The sequence below is a fragment of the Pseudophryne corroboree genome, chromosome 1 (genome assembly GCF_028390025.1).
Source record: "Pseudophryne corroboree isolate aPseCor3 chromosome 1, aPseCor3.hap2, whole genome shotgun sequence".
NCBI lineage: Eukaryota > Metazoa > Chordata > Amphibia > Anura > Myobatrachidae > Pseudophryne > Pseudophryne corroboree.
Window position 1 is genome coordinate 604,672,972 of NC_086444.1, and position 22,492 is coordinate 604,695,463.

Sequence of the window (22,492 nt, forward strand, 5' to 3'; positions counted from 1 at the left end):
TATCAAAAAGCAGTAGTCATGTACTATAGACTCTTCTGTATGTATTGGCCCTGTGAAGCACTGGTGCTATATAAATTGAGGATTAAATCCTCATGATCAGTTGTGTATGCTGAACAGTAATGATGGCTACAATGGAGATGCACTTTTGGAGAGGAGCAGCAGCAGCTGAATCCATCATTTACTGAACACATGCACCACATGGTACTAATACGCTTCTGAAACAAATACTCACTGTTGTACACATTTGCTGCGAGCTGAAAGTAGTACCAACACAAATGCTCTGAGAGACATAGTAAAACATATAGGGGGTCTAATCATGAAACAGAGAAAAGTGTGGAGAAGTGAGCAAGTGGAAAAGTTGCCCATGACAACCAATCAACATTGAGGTAACATTTATAATTTACACACTAGAAAATCATACAGAGCACGCACCTGGTTGGTTGCCAATGCCATGGGCAACTTCTCCACTGGCTCACTTTTCCACTTTTATCACTGCTTCGTACATGTCCCCTATAGTAAAACATTTAGTGGGTCTATTCATGAAACAGAGAAAAGTGTTGAGAAGTGAGTCAGTGGAAAAGTTGTCCATGGCAACCAATCAGCATTGAAGTAACACTTCTAATTTGCACACTAGAAAATCATACAGAGCACCTGGTTGTATTCGCAATGGGCAACATCCCCACTGGCTCACTTCTCCACACCTTTTACTGCTTCATGAGTAGACCCTTATAATAAGAAAGTTTGCCACCATCTTACCCAGAATGGTTCTTTTCTCTATGTAACTTGTCAGATCTTTCATGTATTTTGCAAGGTTTTTTGCATAGAGAAATGCAGCTCGTACTCCTCCCTCACTCCTCTGTAGGATGATGTCCACATCCTCACCCAAAGGGCTACCTTTAATCACACAACAGCAACACATTCAATGACATTAAGGTTAAAAAAACATCAGCTTACACAAAACAATCTAAAATAAAACATTGTTTTAAGTTGTAACTATCTAAAATTCTAATTTAGTCCCAGATATTATCCTTCTCTCCTCTTCTCCTACTGACAGTATCCTTCTTTCGCTCCATACCCCTGCTGCTTGTTTTGTTCATATGTTTGTAAATCCAGTCATAAGGACACAGAGACATGTGAGTTCACTGCTGTGATGTTTTATTCCATCACCAACTCCAGGCACACTGCACACTGCACCACCCACTTCCCAGCATCCCCCTGGTCCCAGGGACCATCACTGAATATTCAGGCTTACACATATTAGTAAGGGAGTGTCTACAAATATTAAGCATTCTAATACACTAACATCACATCCTCTTTTCTTTAAAGATAAGCCCTGTACGCTTCAATGCAACAATTAACAACGTCATATTAAGAACATCATCTAACATGTTTCAATGAGTCTCTCAGGTCTGCGTATTTCCCTTTTGGGTCTTTTATACACAGTCTGTGTTTCATCTACCATGTTGGACCTTTCTAGAATCGTGGTTTGTTCACCATTATGAGGATCATCATACATGTCAGATGAAGGGTATTCTTCAGTCATGTTGTCTTCATTATGGTTAGGTTGAGATCTTAAATCCACCCGATTTCTTCTTACTTCCGTTCCACGCTCTGTACGTATAATATAAGATCTTGGTGCTACTTGTGCTTGCACAGTACCTTTCTGCACCCAAATACCTTTCTCGTGATCTCTGGAACGCACTTGGTCACCCGATTTTAGAGCAGATAAGCTTTTTGCTCGATTGTCATGGAACAGTTTCTGTTTCGCCTGTTGACGTTCCTTACTCAGTCTGACCAACGCTGAGTTATGTGTATTAAGCAGTTCATCATGTATCGGGAGATTTGCTCTAATCCTCCTTCCCATCAGCATTTGTGCAGGAGAAAGTCCATTCTGTAAAGGTGTACTGCGGTAGATTAAAAGACTGTTGTAGAAATCTTCTTTACCTTCTTGAGCTTTTTTCATGAGACTCTTTACAGTTTTTACTGAACTTTCCACGAACCCATTTGAGCGTGGATAGTGGGGACTTGACGTAGTATGGACAAATTCCCACTCATCAGCAAATTGTCTAAATTCAGCACTGGAAAACTGAGGACCATAGTCAGTGAACACTTCCATAGGAACACCATGCCTTGCAAAGATTGACTTCATGCAATTGATTACGGCTTTACTAGTAGTTGTATGTAGTGTCTTCACCTCAGGGTAGTTAGAGTAATAATCAGTCACAACAATGTACGTTTTCCCATTACAATCAAACAAATCTGCGCCAACTTTCTGGTACGGTCTCTCTGGCACTGCGTGAGGACTCAGTGGCTCGACTTGTTTCGGTCTATACGTTAAACATAATTCACATATAGCTGTAGTCTGTGCTATGTCTTGGTTCATTCTTGGCCAATACATAACTTCACGCGCTCTCCGCTTACATTTTTCTTCTCCTAAGTGGCCTTCATGTATCTTGCACAGCATAGTTTTTCTTAGTCGTGCAGATAGGACAAACCTATTGCCTTTGTAAATAATACCATCGACAACTGTAAGGTCACTGCGGTACATCCACTACTCATGGATAGACAGCGGGCACGCATGTTTTTCTGCTGGCCAACCTTTCAGAATGATGTCTTTCAACACTTTCATTGTGTTATCTGTCTCAGTTTCTTTCCTAATCTGTTCTTGTCTTGCAAGAGACACTGCTAGAGAAGCTACGATCAAATTAACATAGGCTTCTATCTCTTCATCCATCAGACTTTTGGAACCTTCACTTTTGTCCACAGCACGAGAAAGTGTATCAGCAATGTACATGTATTTGCCGGGACAGTACAGCAAGTGTACATCATATTTCTGTAGTCTGATAAGCATTCGTTGAATTCTCACGGGACAGTCATGTAATGATTTAGTCATGATAGCTACCAATGGCTTGTGGTCAGTTTCCACTGTAAATGTTTGACCATACACAAACTGATGAAATCACTCACATGCATATGTGATCGCTAGAAGTTCTTTTTCTATCTGAGCATACCTTGTTTCAGCACTTGTCAGTGCTCTTGATGCATAGATTACTGGTTGCCATGTATCCTCATGTTCTTGTAACAGCACTGAGTCTAGGCCAAATTGCGAAGCATCCGCTGAAATTCTTATTCTTTTCGCAGGCTCAAAGAATTTTAGCACTGGTTGCTCTGTAATGATCTGTTTCAAGTTTTGCCAACTTTCTTCTTGTTCATGTGACCACATCCACTCGTTATCTTTGTCCAACAACCATCTAAGAGAGGCTGTTCGTTCAGAGAGTTGAGAAATAAACTTTCCTAAGTAAGTAATCATTCCTAGGAATCTTCTGACGTCGTCTTTGTTGTTAGGATGTTCCATGTTCACTATGGCTGATACTTTCCTTGGGTCTGGTTTTACACCTTGATCCGAGACCACGTCGCCCATAAAGGTAAGTGTATTCATGCTAAATTCACATTTGTCCTTGTTTAGCTTTAGATTCACTTTCTTGACAAGTTCCATTACTTGTCTCAATCTAGAATCATGTTCTTCCTTTGTAGATCCCCAGACAATAATGTCATCCATTATTGTTTCAACACCTGGAATATGTTCAAAAATCATGCGTATCTTTTTGTGATATACTTCTGGAGCAGACAATATTCCATATGGTAGTCGAAGAAATCTGTATCTACCTTCTGGTGTATTAAATGTACAAAGCTTTGAGCTGGCCTCATCTAGCTTCATTTGCCAGAATCCTGACGATGCGTCCAATTTACTGAACCATTTTGCTCCCGCAAATTGCGACATGATTTCATCTCTGGTTGGTAGTTTAAAATGTTCTCGTTTAATAGCTTTGTTTAAATCTCTGGGGTCTAAACATATTCTGAGTTGTCCATTTTTCTTTTCAACAATTACTAAGGAGCTTACCCATTCAGTAGGCTCATCAACTTTCTGTATCACACCCAAGGCTTCCATACGATTTAACTCTTGTTTCAGTTTTTCTCTCAGCGCAAACAGCACTTTTCTACATGGGTGTATCACTGAAGAAACTTGCGTGTCTATATTTATTTTATGCTCTCCAGGCAAACAACCTAGACCTTCAAACAAGTTTCTGTATTCTGTAAACATCGATTTGCAGTCATCTTCTACTTGTGATGTCACCATAAAAACTTTATTTAGCAAGCTTAGTTTCTCACAGGAACTTAATCCTAGAATCGTTTGCACATTTTTATCCACAATCAGTAGAGATGTTTTAAACTGTTGTCCCTTATATTTCAGTGTCACTAAGCATGCACCTTTCACAGGAATTTTCTCCCCAGTGTACCCTGTAACTTTCACTTTGGCTGGATGAATTTTAGGTTTTACTCTAAAAGTCTTATAGTCTTGAAACGATATTAAATTCACCTGCGCGCCAGTATCAAGCTTTAAAGGGAATGACAATCTCGTTCACAGTTAAAGAGACAATCCATTCTTATCTGCACTGCAAAGTTCAATGCAATCCACAAAGAATTCCTCTGTTTGTTTAATAGCATGCACTTTGGTTTCACTTTTCATTTTACAGCATTTGGCAAAGTGATTAAGTCTACCACATTTCATGCAGGTTTTACCATAAGCAGGGCACATTTTAGGATTGTGAGCATTTCCACATCTACTACACATTTCCTTGTTAGAGATGTGGCTTAGACTGCTTCATTCTTGAGAATGGATGTTTGCTTGGCTTTGTTTTCTGCACCACATGTACGTGCTGTACATCAGCTTCCTTGTGTAACTTTTTGGCTTGAAATCTAGTTATGTCTGCAGATCTGCACATAGTCACTGCCTTTTCTAGTGTTAGGTCTTGCTCTCTCAGCAGTCTCTCTCTGAGTCCATTATCAGGTATTCCACAGACAATACGATCTCTAATCAGTGAATCCTTTAAATCACTAAACTCACAGGTTTTACTGAGTGATTGCAGCTCTGTAACATACTGATCAAATCCATCTCCAGACTTCTGATCACATGTGAAAAACTTATATCTTTCATATGTCACATTTACCTTGGCACAAAGTAATCTTCAATTTTTTGCATTATAAAAGATAGCACCATATTCTGCCCCTCATCAAACGGAAAACTATTATAAATGTCCAGCACATCCTCTCCTATCACATGGAGGAAAATGGATGCCTTCGTTTTGTCAGCCTCTGTATCAGCTCCACATGCAGCAAGATATATATTAAACCTTTGCTTAAATCTTTTCCAGTTTTCAGACAAGTTACCAGACATCAGCATGCCGGTTGGAGGAGCCAGTTTATCCATGGTTACTCACTGTTTGAAGAGAGGAGCACACGGCAGGCTGTGCAGACACTGAGTATCACAGCCTGACAGACTGCTGCAGGATTCTTTCACACTCTGAAAGCACTAGCAGTCCAAGTTAAACTTCTTCTGACAACATGTTTTGTTCATATGTTTGTAAATCCAGTCATAAGGACACAGAGACATGTGAGTTCACTGCTGTGATGTTTTATTCCATCACCAACTCCAGGCACACTGCACCATCCACTTCCCAGCATCCCCCTGGTCCCAGGGACCATCACTGAAGATTCAGGCTTACACATATTAGTAAGGGAGTGTCTACAAATATTAAGAATTCTAATACACTAACATCACACTGCTCTCACCTGCATCCATATACTCTGCATTGGGCAGTGTACTCTCCCCTCCAGAAAGACCACCATATAAGCTCTCCATGGACTGTTGGGAAACAAAGACTTAAGATCAAATGTAAAAGTACTGATACAGTAATGTGCAGAAACATGGAAGGATGTTGGATTCAAAGATATAGTACAAAGAAAGTAACAAGAAGTTGATTAAAAAAAACCCACTGTAAATACTATTAGATTTTGTAGTGAGGTTATAGCTATGTCAAAGATTGTTAATGTAAAGATGCTAGCATACGTACAATATATGCAGGTACATAAGCAACTTATTCAATTAAAATACACTTTATGATGTGCAAGAACAGGCTACATGAGCAGTGCAGAAAAAAATGAATGAATGTATAATATGACAGCCACAATACACACTAAATGGGGTGAATTTAGGGGATTCTATACTGGAAAAAGACTTAGGTCTTCATAAAGATAGCAAACTGAGCAGCAGTACCCAAAGTAGGATCGCAGCAAAGAAGGCTAACAAGGTATTAGCATGCATTAAGCGGGGAATTGATGCAAGGGATTAGAGTGTTATTCTCCCGCTATATAAATCCCTACTGAGGCTACATCTTGAATACTGTGCACAATTTTGGGCACCATACTAAAGAAGGATATCCTGGAGCTAGAAAAGGTTCAGAGGTGGGCGACTAAACTAATCAGAGGAATGGAGACGATGGAATACCAGGAAAGACTTGCAAGGCTAGGCATGTTTACACTGGAAAAGAGGAGATTAAGAGGGAACATGCTCAACATTTATAAATATATAAGGGGTCAATACACAAAGCTAGCGGGGGATCTGTTTTTAGTAAGATCGACACAGAGGACACGTGAACACTTGCTTAGGTTAGAGGAGAGGAGATTCTGCACACTAAGGCGAAACGTTTTTTTCACAGTAAGGACAATACAAGTCTGGAATTCCCTGCCTGAGAGAGTAGTAATAGCGGACTCGGTCAACATGTTTAAGAATAGGCTGGATACATTCCTAATGGATAAAGATATACAGGGTAATGGTGCATAGATCGCACACTATAGTTATAAAAAAAGAGTAAAAAAAAAAAACCTTTGATTTACTGTGAAAATTTTATGTATGTATTACATATATTGCTTCAATAAAAATATGTTTTAAAAAAAAAAAGAGTAAAAAAAATAACAGCCGGCTTAAGCCCAAGTTAGAATTAGTCCTGAAAATAATACAGCATAGGAGACCACAAATAGGTTGAACTTGATGGACAAATTGTCTTTTTTTCAACCTCAGAAACTATGTTACTATGTAGGTATTACAGGATGGCAGAAAATATATGCGAGAATGATAATTAGGTTCATTAGAGGAATCACAGTAGAATTTCACTAGTATCAATAGAGTACATTGGTGGTCATTCCGAGTTGTTCGCTCGTTGCCGATTTTCGCTATGCTACGATTTGTTGCTAAATGCGCATGGTACGCAGAGCGCATGCGCTAAGTTATTTTACACAAAACTTAGTAGATTTGCTGTTGATCGTGCGGCGCTTTTCAGTCGCACTGCTGATCGGTGAGTGATTGACAGGAAAGGGGCGTTTCTGGGTGGTAACTAAGCGTTTTCCGGGAGTGTGCTAAAAAACGCAGGCGTGTCAGGGAAAAACGCGGGAGTGGCTGGGGAAACGGGGGAGTGGCTGGCCGAACGCAGGGCGTGTTTGTGACGTCAAACCAGGAACTAAACGGACCGAGCTGATCGCAATCTAGGAGTAGGTCTGGAGCTACTCAGAAACTGCAAGAAAATATTTAGTAGCAATTCTGCTAATCTTTCGTTCGCAATTCTGCTAAGCTAAGATATACTCCCAGAGGGCGGCGGCCTAGCGTGTGCAATGCTGCTAAAAGCAGCTAGCGAGCGATCAACTCGGAATGAGGGCCATTGTGAGTTCCTATCAGGTGACAATGTCTCACCTGGCTCTGGTCCCCAGGTGGTAAAGATAACAATGTGCTACTGTCCACTTCCCCCATAAGGAATTCAGAGATTCTGGAATATAGAGTAAAACATACAAATAAGAAATAGTACATGAATAGGGCAAATACATTCCATTTTCCTACTTCTTCCCCGTTTATGAGATAATTTCCAGTAATATATTATTACCCTAGTTCTCACAACCTCCCTATAACTCACGTGCTGCTGAAGCACACGGCCATGCTCTCCAGAGCCTTCTCGAAATCTCGCTTCTCATTCTCAATACTTGCTTCATAGTGGAAACCTGGGGTACACAGAAGAGGGAAGATACTGATGAGTGCCCGGGTACATGAAATATAAGGAAAGGTGAAATTAGAGCCATACTACTAAAATATGCCCCGGAGTTTGCTCTGACCTTTGACTTTGGAGATAAGAGTCCCAGCTGCAGTTAAAGTCTCTACAGTGTTGAGAAGGGGATATTTGTTGATCACCTGGCGGAGGATTCTCAGTGCTTCCCCAAGACACTCATGGGCCAGTGGGCGTCGGGTTTCCTTCACCTCTATGGACCACAAAACAGCAGATACAGTATTATATATACATATGACTATACTACTTTAATCAGAACAGAGTTTTGACTGGTTTTGCATCACTGTCAGCAGCCATTTGGCCAAGAGGTTGCAAGTGTAGGACAAAAAAAGAGTAATGGTTATAGGAGAAGAAGAGGAAAAAAAACAGAGGTGGAAACTGCAAAGGGTTGCAAAGGGCGTTTAATATTTTTATCTTTTTATCTTCTAAGGGTGGGTACAGCATGATGCTGAGATGATTTGCAGTATCAGTACGACAAATTGTTTACATTGTGCAGTGTGTACATGCAATTGTGCGCCCCCGCAAGTTGCTTGCAACTTCTTCCAGTCAGCCCTGCTGCACGGCCAACTGGATGATATCGCATGCACAAAATTGCTGCACCTACATGATCCAATTACCAAAGTATGTAATCAAATACTGATCGCAAATGGATGTATTTTAAAGCTGGTGTTGCGCTCTGAACGGAGCAGTCCTAAGTAGAGATGAGCGCCTGAAATTTTTTGGGTTTTGTGTTTTGGTTTTGGGTTCGGTTCCGCGGCCGTGTTTTGGGTTCGACCGCGTTTTGGCAAAACCTCACCGAATTTTTTTTGTCGGATTCGGGTGTGTTTTGGATTCGGGTGTTTTTTTAAAAAAACACTAAAAAACAGCTTAAATCATAGAATTTGGGGGTCATTTTGATCCCATATTATTATTAACCTCAAAAACCATAATTTCCACTAATTTTCAGTCTATTCTGAATACCTCACACCTCACAATATTATTTTTAGTCCTAAAATTTGCACCAAGGTCGCTGGATGACTAAGCTAAGCGACACTAGTGGCCGACACAAACACCTGGCCCATCTAGGAGTGGCACTGCAGTGTCACGCAGGATGTCCCTTCCAAAAAACCCTCCCCAATCAGCACATGACGCAAAGAAAAAAAGAGGCGCAATGAGGTAGCTGACTGTGTGAGTAAGATAAGCGACCCTAGTGGCCGACACAAACACCGGGCCCATTTAGGAGTGGCACTGCAGTGTCACGCAGGATGTCCCTTCCAAAAAACCCTCCCCAATCAGCACATGACGCAAAGAAAAAAAGAGGCGCAATGAGGTAGCTGACTGTGTGAGTAAGATTAGCGACCCTAGTGGCCGACACAAACACCGGGCCCATTTAGGAGTGGCACTGCAGTGTCACGCAGGATGTCCCTTCCAAAAAACCCTCCCCAATCAGCACATGACGCAAAGAAAAAAAGAGGCGCAATGAGGTAGCTGACTGTGTGAGTAAGATTAGCGACCCTAGTGGCCGACACAAACACCGGGCCCATTTAGGAGTGGCACTGCAGTGTCACGCAGGATGTCCCTTCCAAAAAACCCTCCCCAATCAGCACATGACGCAAAGAAAAAAAGAGGCGCAATGAGGTAGCTGACTGTGTGAGTAAGATTAGCGACCCTAGAGGCCGACACAAACACCGGGCCCATTTAGGAGTGGCACTGCAGTGTCACGCAGGATGTCCCTTCCAAAAAACCCTCCCCAATCAGCACATGACGCAAAGAAAAAAAGAGGCGCAATGAGGTAGCTGACTGTGTGAGTAAGATTAGCGACCCTAGTGGCCGACACAAACACCGGGCCCATTTAGGAGTGGCACTGCAGTGTCACGCAGGATGTCCCTTCCAAAAAACCCTCCCCAATCAGCACATGACGCAAAGAAAAAAAGAGGCGCAATGAGGTAGCTGACTGTGTGAGTAAGATTAGCGACCCTAGTGGCCGACACAAACACCGGGCCCATTTAGGAGTGGCACTGCAGTGTCACGCAGGATGTCCCTTCCAAAAAACCCTCCCCAATCAGCACATGACGCAAAGAAAAAAAGAGGCGCAATGAGGTAGCTGACTGTGTGAGTAAGATTAGCGACCCTAGTGGCCGACACAAACACCGGGCCCATTTAGGAGTGGCACTGCAGTGTCACGCAGGATGTCCCTTCCAAAAAACCCTCCCCAAACAGCACATGACGCAAAGAAAAATAAAAGAAAAAAGAGGTGCAAGATGGAATTGTCCTTGGGCCCTCCCACCCACCCTTATGTTGTATAAACAAAACAGGACATGCACACTTTAACCAACCCATCATTTCAGTGACAGGGTCTGCCACACGACTGTGACTGATATGACGGGTTGGTTTGGACCCCCCCCAAAAAAGAAGCAATTAATCTCTCCTTGCACAAACTGGCTCTACAGAGGCAAGATGTCCACCTCATCATCACCCTCCGATATATCACCGTGTACATCCCCCTCCTCACAGATTATCAATTCGTCCCCACTGGAATCCACCATCTCAGCTCCCTGTGTACTTTGTGGAGGCAATTGCTGCTGGTCAATGTCTCCGCGGAGGAATTGATTATAATTCATTTTAATGAACATCATCTTCTCCACATTTTCTGGATGTAACCTCGTATGCCGATTGCTGACAAGGTGAGCGGCGGCACTAAACACTCTTTCGGAGTACACACTTGTGGGAGGGCAACTTAGGTAGAATAAAGCCAGTTTGTGCAATGGCCTCCAAATTGCCTCTTTTTCCTGCCAGTATAAGTATGGACTGTGTGACGTGCCTACTTGGATGCGGTCACTCATATAATCCTCCACCATTCTTTCAATGGTGAGAGAATCATATGCAGTGACAGTAGACGACATGTCCGTAATCGTTGTCAGGTCCTTCAGTCCGGACCAGATGTCAGCATCAGCAGTCGCTCCAGACTGCCCTGCATCACCGCCAGCGGGTGGGCTCGGAATTCTGAGCCTTTTCCTCGCACCCCCAGTTGCGGGAGAATGTGAAGGAGGAGATGTTGACAGGTCGCGTTCCGCTTGACTTGACAATTTTCTCACCAGCAGGTCTTTCAACCCCAGCAGACTTGTGTCTGCCGGAAAGAGAGATCCAAGGTAGGCTTTAAATCTAGGATCGAGCACGGTGGCCAAAATGTAGTGCTCTGATTTCAACAGATTGACCACCCGTGAATCCTTGTTAAGCGAATTAAGGGCTCCATCCACAAGTCCCACATGCCTAGCGGAATCGCTCCGTGTTAGCTCCTCCTTCAATGTCTCCAGCTTCTTCTGCAAAAGCCTGATGAGGGGAATGACCTGACTCAGGCTGGCAGTGTCTGAACTGACTTCACGTGTGGCAAGTTCAAAGGGCATCAGAACCTTGCACAACGTTGAAATCATTCTCCACTGCGCTTGAGACAGGTGCATTCCACCTCCTATATCGTGCTCAATTGTATAGGCTTGAATGGCCTTTTGCTGCTCCTCCAACCTCTGAAGCATATAGAGGGTTGAATTCCACCTCGTTACCACTTCTTGCTTCAGATGATGGCAGGGCAGGTTCAGTAGTTTTTGGTGGTGCTCCAGTCTTCTGTACGTGGTGCCTGTACGCCGAAAGTGTCCCGCAATTTTTCTGGCCACCGACAGCATCTCTTGCACGCCCCTGTCGTTTTTTAAATAATTCTGCACCACCAAATTCAAGGTATGTGCAAAACATGGGACGTGCTGGAATTTGCCCATATTTAATGCACACACAATATTGCTGGCGTTGTCCGATGCCACAAATCCACAGGAGAGTCCAATTGGGGTAAGCCATTCCGCGATGATCTTCCTCAGTTGCCGTAAGAGGTTTTCAGCTGTGTGCGTATTCTGGAAACCGGTGATACAAAGCGTAGCCTGCCTAGGAAAGAGTTGGCGTTTGCGAGATGCTGCTACTGGTGCCGCCGCTGCTGTTCTTGCGGCGGGAGTCCATACATCTACCCAGTGGGCTGTCACAGTCATATAGTCCTGACCCTGCCCTGCTCCACTTGTCCACATGTCCGTGGTTAAGTGGACATTGGGTACAACTGCATTTTTTAGGACACTGGTGAGTCTTTTTCTGACGTCCGTGTACATTCTCGGTATCGCCTGCCTAGAGAAGTGGAACCTAGATGGTATTTGGTAACGGGGGCACACTGCCTCAATAAATTGTCTAGTTCCCTGTGAACTAACGGCGGATACCGGACGCACGTCTAACACCAACATAGTTGTCAAGGCCTCAGTTATCCGCTTTGCAGCAGGATGACTGCTGTGATATTTCATCTTCCTCGCAAAGGACTGTTGAACAGTCAATTGCTTACTGGAAGTAGTACAAGTGGGCTTACGACTTCCCCTCTGGGATGACCATCGACTCCCAGCAGCAACAACAGCAGCGCCAGCAGCAGTAGGCGTTACACGCAAGGATGCATCGGAGGAATCCCAGGCAGGAGAGGACTCGTCAGAATTGCCAGTGACATTGCCTGCAGGACTATTGGCATTCCTGGGGAAGGAGGAAATTGACACTGAGGGAGTTGGTGGGGTGGTTTGCGTGAGCTTGGTTACAAGAGGAAGGGATTTACTGGTCAGTGGACTGCTTCCGCTGTCACCCAAAGTTTTTGAACTTGTCACTGACTTATTATGAATGCGCTGCAGGTGACGTATAAGGGAGGATGTTCCGAGGTGGTTAACGTCCTTACCCCTACTTATTACAGCTTGACAAAGGGAACACACGGCTTGACACCTGTTGTCCGCATTTCTGTTGAAATAGTTCCACACCGAAGAGCTGATTTTTTTGGTATTTTCACCAGGCATGTCAACGGCCATATTCCTCCCACGGACAACAGGTGTCTCCCCGGGTGCCTGACTTAAACAAACCACCTCACCATCAGAATCCTCCTGGTCAATTTCCTCCCCAGCGCCAGCAACACCCATATCCTCCTCATCCTGGTGTACTTCAACACTGACATCTTCAATCTGACTATCAGGAACTGGACTGCGGGTGCTCCTTCCAGCACTTGCAGGGGGCGTGCAAATGGTGGAAGGCGCATGCTCTTCACGTCCAGTGTTGGGAAGGTCAGGCATCGCAACCGACACAATTGGACTCTCCTTGTGGATTTGGGATTTCGAAGAACGCACAGTTCTTTGCGGTGCTACTGCTTTTGCAGGCTTGAGTCTTTTCATTTTTCTAGCGAGAGGCTGAGTGCCTCCATCCTCATGTGAAGCTGAACCACTAGCCATGAACATAGGCCAGGGCCTCAGCCGTTCCTTGCCACTCCGTGTGGTAAATGGCATATTGGCAAGTTTACGCTTCTCCTCCGACAATTTTATTTTAGGTTTTGGAGTCCTTTTTTTACTGATATTTGGTGTTTTGGATTTGACATGCTCTGTACTATGACATTGGGCATCGGCCTTGGCAGACGACGTTGCTGGCATTTCATCATCTCGGCCATGACTAGTGGCAGCAGCTTCAGCACGAGGTGGAAGTGGATCTTGATCTTTCCCTAATTTTGGAACCTCAACATTTTTGTTCTCCATATTTTAATAGGCACAACTAAAAGGCACCTCAGGTAAACAATGGAGATGGATGGATACTAGTATACAATTATGGACGGACTGCCGAGTGCCGACACAGAGGTAGCCACAGCCGTGAACTACCGTACTGTACTGTGTCTGCTGCTAATATAGACTGGTTGATAAAGAGATGTCGTAGTATGTATGTATGAAGAAAGAAAAAAAAACCACGGGTAGGTGGTATACAATTATGGACGGACTGCCGAGTGCTGACACAGAGGTAGCCACAGCCGTGAACTACCGTACTGTACTGTGTCTGCTGCTAATATAGACTGGTTGATAAAGAGATGTCGTAGTATGTATGTATGAAGAAGAAAGAAAAAAAAACCACGGTTAGGTGGTATACAATTATGGACGGACTGCCGAGTGCCGACACAGAGGTAGCCACAGCCGTGAACTACCGTACTGTACTGTGTCTGCTGCTAATATAGACTGGTTGATAAAGAGATGTCGTAGTATGTATGTATAAAGAAGAAAGAAAAAAAAACCACGGTTAGGTGGTATACAATTATGGACGGACTGCCGAGTGCCGACACAGAGGTAGCCACAGCCGTGAACTACCGTACTGTACTGTGTCTGCTGCTAATATAGACTGGTTGATAAAGAGATGTCGTAGTATGTATGTATTAAGAAGAAAGAAAAAAAAACCACGGTTAGGTGGTATACAATTATGGACGGACTGCCGAGTGCCGACACAGAGGTAGCCACAGCCGTGAACTACCGTACTGTACTGTGTCTGCTGCTAATATAGACTGGTTGATAAAGAGATGTCGTAGTATGTATGTATAAAGAAGAAAGAAAAAAAAACCACGGTTAGGTGGTATACAATTATGGACGGACTGCCGAATGCCGACACAGAGGTAGCCACAGCCGTGAACTACCGTACTGTACTGTGTCTGCTGCTAATATAGACTGGTTGATAAAGAGATGTAGTAGTATGTATGTATAAAGAAGAAAGAAAAAAAAACCACGGGTAGGTGGTATACAATTATGGATGGACTGCCGAGTACCGACACAGAGGTAGCTACAGCCGTGAACTACCGTACTGTGTCTGCTGCGACTGGATGATAAATAATGATATAAAAAATATATATATATCACTACTGCAGCCGGACAGGTATATATATTATATAATGACGGACCTGCTGGACACTGTCTGTCAGCAGAATGAGTTTTTTATAGAATAAAAAAAAAAACACCACACAAGTGAAGTCACACGACGAGTGTTTAACTTTTTCAGGCAATCACAATATAGTATACTACTAACTATACTGGTGGTCAGTGTGGTCAGGTCACTGGTCAGTCACACTGGCAGTGGCACTCCTGCAGCAAAAGTGTGCACTGTTTAATTTTAATATAATATGTACTCCTGGCTCCTGCTATAACCTATAACTGGCACTGCAGTGCTCCCCAGTCTCCCCCACAATTATAAGCTGTGTGAGCTGAGCACAGTCAGATATATAATATATACATAGATGATGCAGCACACTGGGCTGAGCAGTGCACACAGATATGGTATGTGACTGTCTTGTACTCCTGGCTCCTGCTATAACCTATAACTGGCACTGCAGTGCTCCCCAGTCTCCCCCACAATTATAAGCTGTGTGAGCTGAGCACAGTCAGATATATAATATATACATAGATGATGCAGGCATGCAGCACACTGGGCTGAGCAGTGCACACAGATATGGTATGTGACTGAGTCACTGTGTGTACCGTTTTTTTCAGGCAGAGAACGGATATATTAAATAAAACAACTGCACTGCTGGTGGTCACTGTGGTCAGTCACTAAACTCTGCACTCTCTTCTACAGTATCAGCCTCAGGTCAATCTCTCTCTCTCTCTCCTAATCTAAATGGAGAGGACGCCAGCCACGTCCTCTCCCTATCAATCTCAATGCACGTGTGAAAATGGCGGCGACGCGCGGCTCCTTATATAGAATCCGAGTCTCGCGAGAATCCGACAGCGTCATGATGACGTTCGGGCGCGCTCGGGTTAACCGAGCAAGGCGGGAAGATCCGAGTCGCTCGGACCCGTGAAAAAAAACATGAAGTTCGTGCGGGTTCGGATTCAGAGAAACCGAACCCGCTCATCTCTAGTCCTAAGGACTGCTCCGTTCAGAGCGCAACACCAGCTTTAAAATACATCCATTAATTGGATCATGTAGGTGCAGCAATTTTGCTGACAAGTAATAGAGATTGGAGACTTTTAAAGGGATTTTATATGGGACTAATTCACGCCATGTGCATGGACATAATTAACTTCTCATTGTGAACAGGATAACTTACAGCATTAATAAGTTGTCTGGTAGGAGCACTGTGACTCCTCATTAAAAGGTTATTTTGGTACCCACACTGTGCATTTTTTCACCTGTTTGACATAAATTGATGTAACATTTGGTTCCCATTCACAACACATTAAGAAACAGACTGTATGTGCATAGAGATAACACTGACATTCTGTACGGTCAGACATCAGGGGCTGAGCGCAGTGTTTCATATACTTTGTAAGGCGCATTATGTTTATAAGGACATTAATAATGTGTCTCATATGTGTAAGGGGCATTACTGTGTGGAATTTTGTGTATAAATGCATTACTAATGTGTGGCATTATGTGTATCAGGTGCTCTACTATGTGGCGTTGCATATAGAAAGGGCACTACTGTGTCATCTAATGTGAATAAACAGCAATAGGGTGTGGTGTAATGTGAATAAGGAGCAATTCAGTGTGATGTGATGTGATGTGAATAAGGGGCTCTACTGTGAGGAGTAACGTTTATAAGGTAAAGTGATACTACTGTGGGATGTAAAATTATGGACACTATCGCATGATCAAATGTGAATAAAGTTGCAGTACTGTGTGGTGTAATTAGAATTGGGGTTACTATTGTGTGGCCATGCCTCTTGCCAGCAAAAACACACCCCTTTTTGAGCTGTGCACCAAATGTGCGAACTGGTACTATTTAAAATATAGGGGGTACAAACACCAAAATAAGGACTGCTATGGGTGAGGGGTGATGGTGCTGGGAAAGAGGTGCAAGCTCAGAGGCGGAACCAGCGGTGGTGCTAGGGGGCACCAGCCAAAATCTTGCCTAGGGCATCATATTGGTTAGGGCCGGCTCTGTTTACTGCAACATGTTCACTACAAATTAAGAATTCATATTTCAGCACCTGACACTTGAGCAATATACTGTCATCATTCCTTGTCTAACCAATCCAAAAGCTGCATTCTTTTGCAAGTCATACACTCTCTAAATTAAAGTTTCCCAAACCTGGTCCTCATGGCCCACTCACAGTCCAGGCATTGGGGATATACCTGCTTCAACACAGTTGGATAATCAAACTTACTGAGGTAGTAATTAATCCACCTGTATTCATGCATGGATATCCTTAGTACCTGGACAGTGAGTGGGAAACGAGGACCTGATTTGGGAAACACTGCTCTAAGTGGTCCATACAGAAGGAGATCCTCATGCAGAGGCAGTTTTTGCTTTTCCTGGTTTCAAGGCTAAACCTTTGATATGCATTATTTCCAAAACTAGATTTACCTATAAATGAATGAAAAATGTTGCGTGTTGTCATTTAAATACAATTGCATCACAAGTGAAGAGGGTGGGATGCAAGATAATAGCTTGTTCTTCTGGGGGAACTGCCCATAATTCTGTAGTCTCACACACATTCTGGGCAGGTAGGTTTATGGGTTTTTTTTTGTTTTTTTTTATTACTAAGGAAAGCCCAGGAAGATGTGCTAAGCCAGTGGTCTCCAACCTTAATTGGGGTGTGAGGTACTTTTGGAAAATAAAACCTCTGAAGGAGCTACCCCCTCCACCCAATGCACGTGCGTTCCTGCGAAAGTGTGTGTGGCCTCACAAACGTGGGTGTGGCCTCACAACTACAAGTAATGCCCCCCCCGCGTAGTGCCAGATACACAAATAATGCCCCTCAGCAGTGCCAGATACACAAATAATGCCCCCAGCAGTGCCAGATATACAAATAATGCCTCCCAGCAGTGCCAGATACACAAATAATGCCCCCCAGCAGTGCAAGATACCATGCCCCCACAAGTGCCAGATACAATTCCCCCCCCCGGAGTGCCATTTAAAATGCCCCCCCGCAGCGTCAGATAAAATGCCCCCCCGCTGCCCCCCCCCCGCAGTGTCCGATACAGTGCCCCACACAGTGCTAACCCTTGCTGGCTTCTTCTACTGCTGCCGGTGCTGCTCCTCCTGTATGAGGGACAGAAGGGGAGGAGAGCAGTGCGCGCCTCTAGTGTGAAGTCCGGAGAGCGGCTGCGATGAGGGTGACAGTCTCCGGCGGCGGGCATCCAAAATATGGTGCCGGTAAGTGAGCCAATCAAAACTCACGGTCCGGCAGCCACTCAGGTGCCGCCACTGCCGGTCCACAAGCTCTGAATGGCTGACGGCCGGCACCATGTCAAAAATGAAGGGATGAGGAGTGCCAGTGACTGCCCAAGCCTGTGCGCTCTGTGAGCTACCGAAAATACTACGGTGAGCTACCGGTAGCTCGCGAGCTACGGGTTGGAGATCACTGTGCTAAGCCTTGGAGAGTGATAAGGTACCAACCAATCAGCTCCTACAGTACTGTAATTTTTTTAAACACAACCTGTAAATGGCAGTTAGGAGCTGGTTGGTTGGTTGGTTGGTACTTTATCTCTCTCCACTTTATATCTCTCCAAGACTTAGTACATCTCCCCAGCCATCTTTAAGTCATAATTGCTGTATTTAATGGCTCTAAAATAAACCTAATTTGTTATATATTTCGTATATTGGGGGTAATTCTGAGTTGATCGCAGCAGAAACTTTGTTAGCAGTTAGGCAAAACTATGTGCACTGCAGGGGAGGCAGATATAACATGTGCAGAGAGAGTTAGATTTGGGTGGGTTATTTTGTTTCTGTGCAGAGTAGATACTGGCTGCTTTATTTTTAAACTGCAATTTAGATTTCAGATTGAACACACCCCACCCAAATCTAACTCTCTCTGCACATGTTATATCTGCCCCCCTGCAGTGCACATGGTTTTGCCCAACTGCTAAAATATTTCCTGCTGAGATCAACTTGTAATTACCCCCATTGTTTATAATAAAAAGATAATTCTGATAAGTTTTTGGTATGTCCAGGACCTGACTAAGAGCCACATGGGCCTGGGGGCGGAAAATATTGAAGGGCCTATTGTGAGAAGTACAGGAGCTGTGACCGGGGCTGTTGCTGTGGCCAGTGCCATGTGGGCATATGCACCCCCTACACTATAAGCCCTAATAAGTCCCTAAGGGGTCTATTCACTACTAAGCATTGGAGAGAGATAAAGTGGATGGAGATAAAGGGCCTGAATCAGCTTCAGACACTGAAGTGCGGAAATCGCTATTTGGCGATTTCGCAACTTCTGCACATGCGTGCATGCCACTGCCACATGTGTGAGGACTTAAACTGTAATCGCATTTGGTGATGTGGTGACGTTGCGGTATTTCAAGGGTGTCAGCGCCGCGTTGGGGGCCCCGGCATGTCTGGAGGCATGTCCAGACCAATAGCGGAGCAGGCCAAGACGGCAGTCGCTGCGACCCAAAACATGGCGACCCTGCGTCTGCCTTCGCCTTCACAGCCTACCGATGTACAGATGCGAGCACTTCGCTGGGAAGGATCCGGCATGAGGGGCGACCTTGCCCTGTGCTGGGCGCCCCCCCTCCCCCCCCCCCCCCCCGCATGCAAGTGGAAGGAGTTTCAGTTTTGTGAAATTTCGCAAAACTACAACTCATGCTGAATTAGGCCCAAAGTACCAACCAACCAGCTCCTAATTGTTATTTTTCAAACACAGTCTGTAACATGGCAGTTAGGAGCTTGTTGGCTGGTACTTTATCTCTGACAACTTTATCTCTCTCCAAGGCTTAGGACCCTATGTAAAAGTATAAAAAATGTAATAATTTTATGAGGAAATTAGAATGACAATTTTAATACTTGTGATTTATGGCCAATCGTGTTGCCAACTGGTGGCTGCTCATCATCATGCTGCCGTAATACTGGGCTTATATTTATGTGGAGGCCTAGAGCTGTAGTCCCATCTGCCCCACTGTTAATCTGGCCCTCGGTATATCCCTAACCCAATGTTTATATTTTGATTTGGAAAGAGCCTTGTTACGGCAGGTGGAGCCTGCAGAGATCACCAGTAAATCGATCAAATGCTGGTATATATGCCACAAAAAGAACACTATTATCTCCTCAGGTCTGACATGGCCACCCCAAGCCTAAAAATGTCCTGATTTTATGGCAACCTCAATACCAAATGACCATTGATGCATTGAGAAACAGAGGTGGTCATTCCGAGTTGTTCGCTTGTTGCCGTGTTTCGCAACGCAGCGATTAGGTCAAAAATGCGCATGCGCATGGTACGCAGCGTTATTTAACACAAAACTTTGGAGATTTACCCAAGCTCGAGCGACGTTTTTTCAACGCTCGAGTGATCGTAGTGTGATTGACAGGAAGTGGGTTTTTCTGGGTGGCAACTCGGCGTTTTCAGGGAGTGTGCTAAAAACCGCAGGCGTGCCAGGTAAAAACGCAGGGGTGGCTGGAGAAACGGGGGAGTGGCTGGCCGAACACAGGGCGTGTTTGTGACATCAAACCAGGAACTAAACGGTCCGAGCTGATCGCAATCTAGGGGTAGGTCTGGAGCTACTCAGAAACTGTAAGGAATTATTTAGTAGCACTTCTGCTAATCTTTCATCGCACTTCTGCTAAGCTAAGATACACTCCCAGAGGGCAGCGGCTTAGCGTTTGCAATGCTGCTAAAAGCAGCTAGCGAGCGAACAACTCGGAATGAGGGCCAGAATTCACAGTGAATAATGATTGGGTGCCTGGGAACCATTTACAACAGGCCTGGCCAACATGTGGCTCTCCAGCTGTTGTGAAACTACACATCCCAGCATGCCCTGCCACAGTCTTAGCATTCCCTAATAGCAAACGTGTGGCAGGGCATGATGGGTCTTGTAGTTTCACAACAGCTGGAGAGCCACAGGTTGGCCAGGCCTGATTTACAATATGCCAGCTGTCTTGCTGACAATGCCTTACACACTTGTGTAAGCTGCGTGAGGGTAAGTCCACTGCCCAAACACACCTTGAGACTGCTGTACAGGAATTGATATTTTATCATTTATTTTATTATTTCATCAGTTAATTAGAGCAATCTATAATGTTGTATGCTTAAAATTGTTTGATCACAATTCAAATAAGTAGCCTTTTTTTATGGCAGACAGCGTCCCTTTTTTACACATTATGGCAGACAGCGTGCCCTTATTTACACATTAAGGCAGACAGCATGCCCTTTTTACACATTATGGCAGACAGCATCCCCCTTTTTTACACATTATGGCAGACAGCGTCCCCTTTTTTACACATTACGGCAGACAGCGTCCCTCTTTTTTACACATTACGGCAGACAGCGTCCCCTTTTTTACACATTACGGCAGACAGCGTCCCCTTTTTTACACATTACGGCAGACAGCGTCCCTCTTTTTTACACATTACGGCAGACAGCGTCCCCTTTTTTACACATTACGGCAGACAGCATCCCCCTTTTTACACATCAGTTTAAGCACTGATCCAGGAGCTGGCTGGACAGGGGGTTTACCTGTTTTTCACACTGGCAGACGATCCCTGCTGTCCGATGATCCGCGCTGCTGCTGCTGCCCGGAGTCACTGCTGCTGTGGCCTCTGCCCGCTCCTGCTCCTGCTCGCTGCCCGCCGCTCCTGCTCACTGCCCCCCCCCCCCCCGTGCCGCCCAGCGCATAACAACAGAGGAAATCCCGGTCAGCTGACCCTGTGACGTGACCGGGATTTCCTCAGCGGCGCCGCATCTGGGAGCAGTGTAGCGCAATGACAAGCGGCTCAGCCTGTCGGGCCACTTGTCATTGCACTCTGATGGGGCACAGCGGGCCAGGCAGGATCGGACCGCGGGTCGCATCCGGCCCGCGGGCCGCATGTTGCCCACCCCTAGCATAGATGCATGTATCTGGGAGGAGCCACAAAGATGTCACAGGTTAATAAAATATAGAGGTGAGCGGGTTCGGGTTTACTCGGTTTTACTCGGATTTACTCGGTTCTCAAAACGGCATGTTATTGGCTCATAGACGTCACGTGTTTTGGATAGCCAATAAGAAAAATCCGGATAAAACTGAACTGGCGTTAATTCTGGCGTTACATCCAAACCCGCTCATCTCTAATAAAATAGAACTGGTAACCTCAGAATTAATAACCACTTGTTTAAAACATAGTTTTACAGAAAGGTTTATAAATGTGAATTATTTATTTATAAATGCCATTTTTTATAATATATTACTGTTCTGTGTTGGGACAAATGTGTTAACATAATAAACCGTTTTCAGTAATAACAAAATGTCAGTATACAGCTAGGTGTAATACGTATAAGAAAAAAACCACACAGCATCAAAAAATAACAGATAGGGCAGTATTCAATTCTTTTCACCCCCTTCCACACCTGTTCTGTTTCTGCTGACGGGTATGGTATCATCATTTCAGCTTGCTAGTTGCTACCCCAGGGTTAGCGAGGCACCTAACCCTTTATGCAGCTAAACCTTATTACTACAGACGCGATATGAGTGATAACGGGGATCACTTTAGAAAGGAGATTGGGCGTGATATACCATTTGAATACCACCCATAGAATGTAGGCTCTCATGACAGGGCCCTTACCCCTCGTGTGCTTATCCTTTTCTCACGTAAACCATCTTTGACGGCACCAAATCCTGCAGTTTTTTGCCACCTGATACTTATTTTAGTGATGTAGCTTTTAGGGAGGCCAATCCCAGGTTCGGGATCGGCGGGATCCCGCGATTTTGGCCCAAAAATGCCGGGATTTGAATCCCGGGATTGGAGCCTCCAATCCCAGGATTCGCGGGATTAGATTGCACATGCTCAGTGTTGC

At 44.6% G+C, this 22,492-nt stretch overlaps 1 protein-coding gene across 1 annotated transcript in view; it reads right to left on the bottom strand.

The window, feature by feature from the left end:
- Positions 1-22,492, bottom strand: part of ARHGAP45 (Rho GTPase activating protein 45) — a 268,853-nt gene that overhangs the window by 102,151 nt on the left and 144,210 nt on the right. Inside the window, 5 exon segments of the mRNA XM_063914359.1 lie at positions 757-894; positions 5,632-5,704; positions 7,586-7,658; positions 7,803-7,887; positions 7,999-8,142. Coding sequence (XP_063770429.1) covers positions 757-894; positions 5,632-5,704; positions 7,586-7,658; positions 7,803-7,887; positions 7,999-8,142 — 513 coding nt within the window.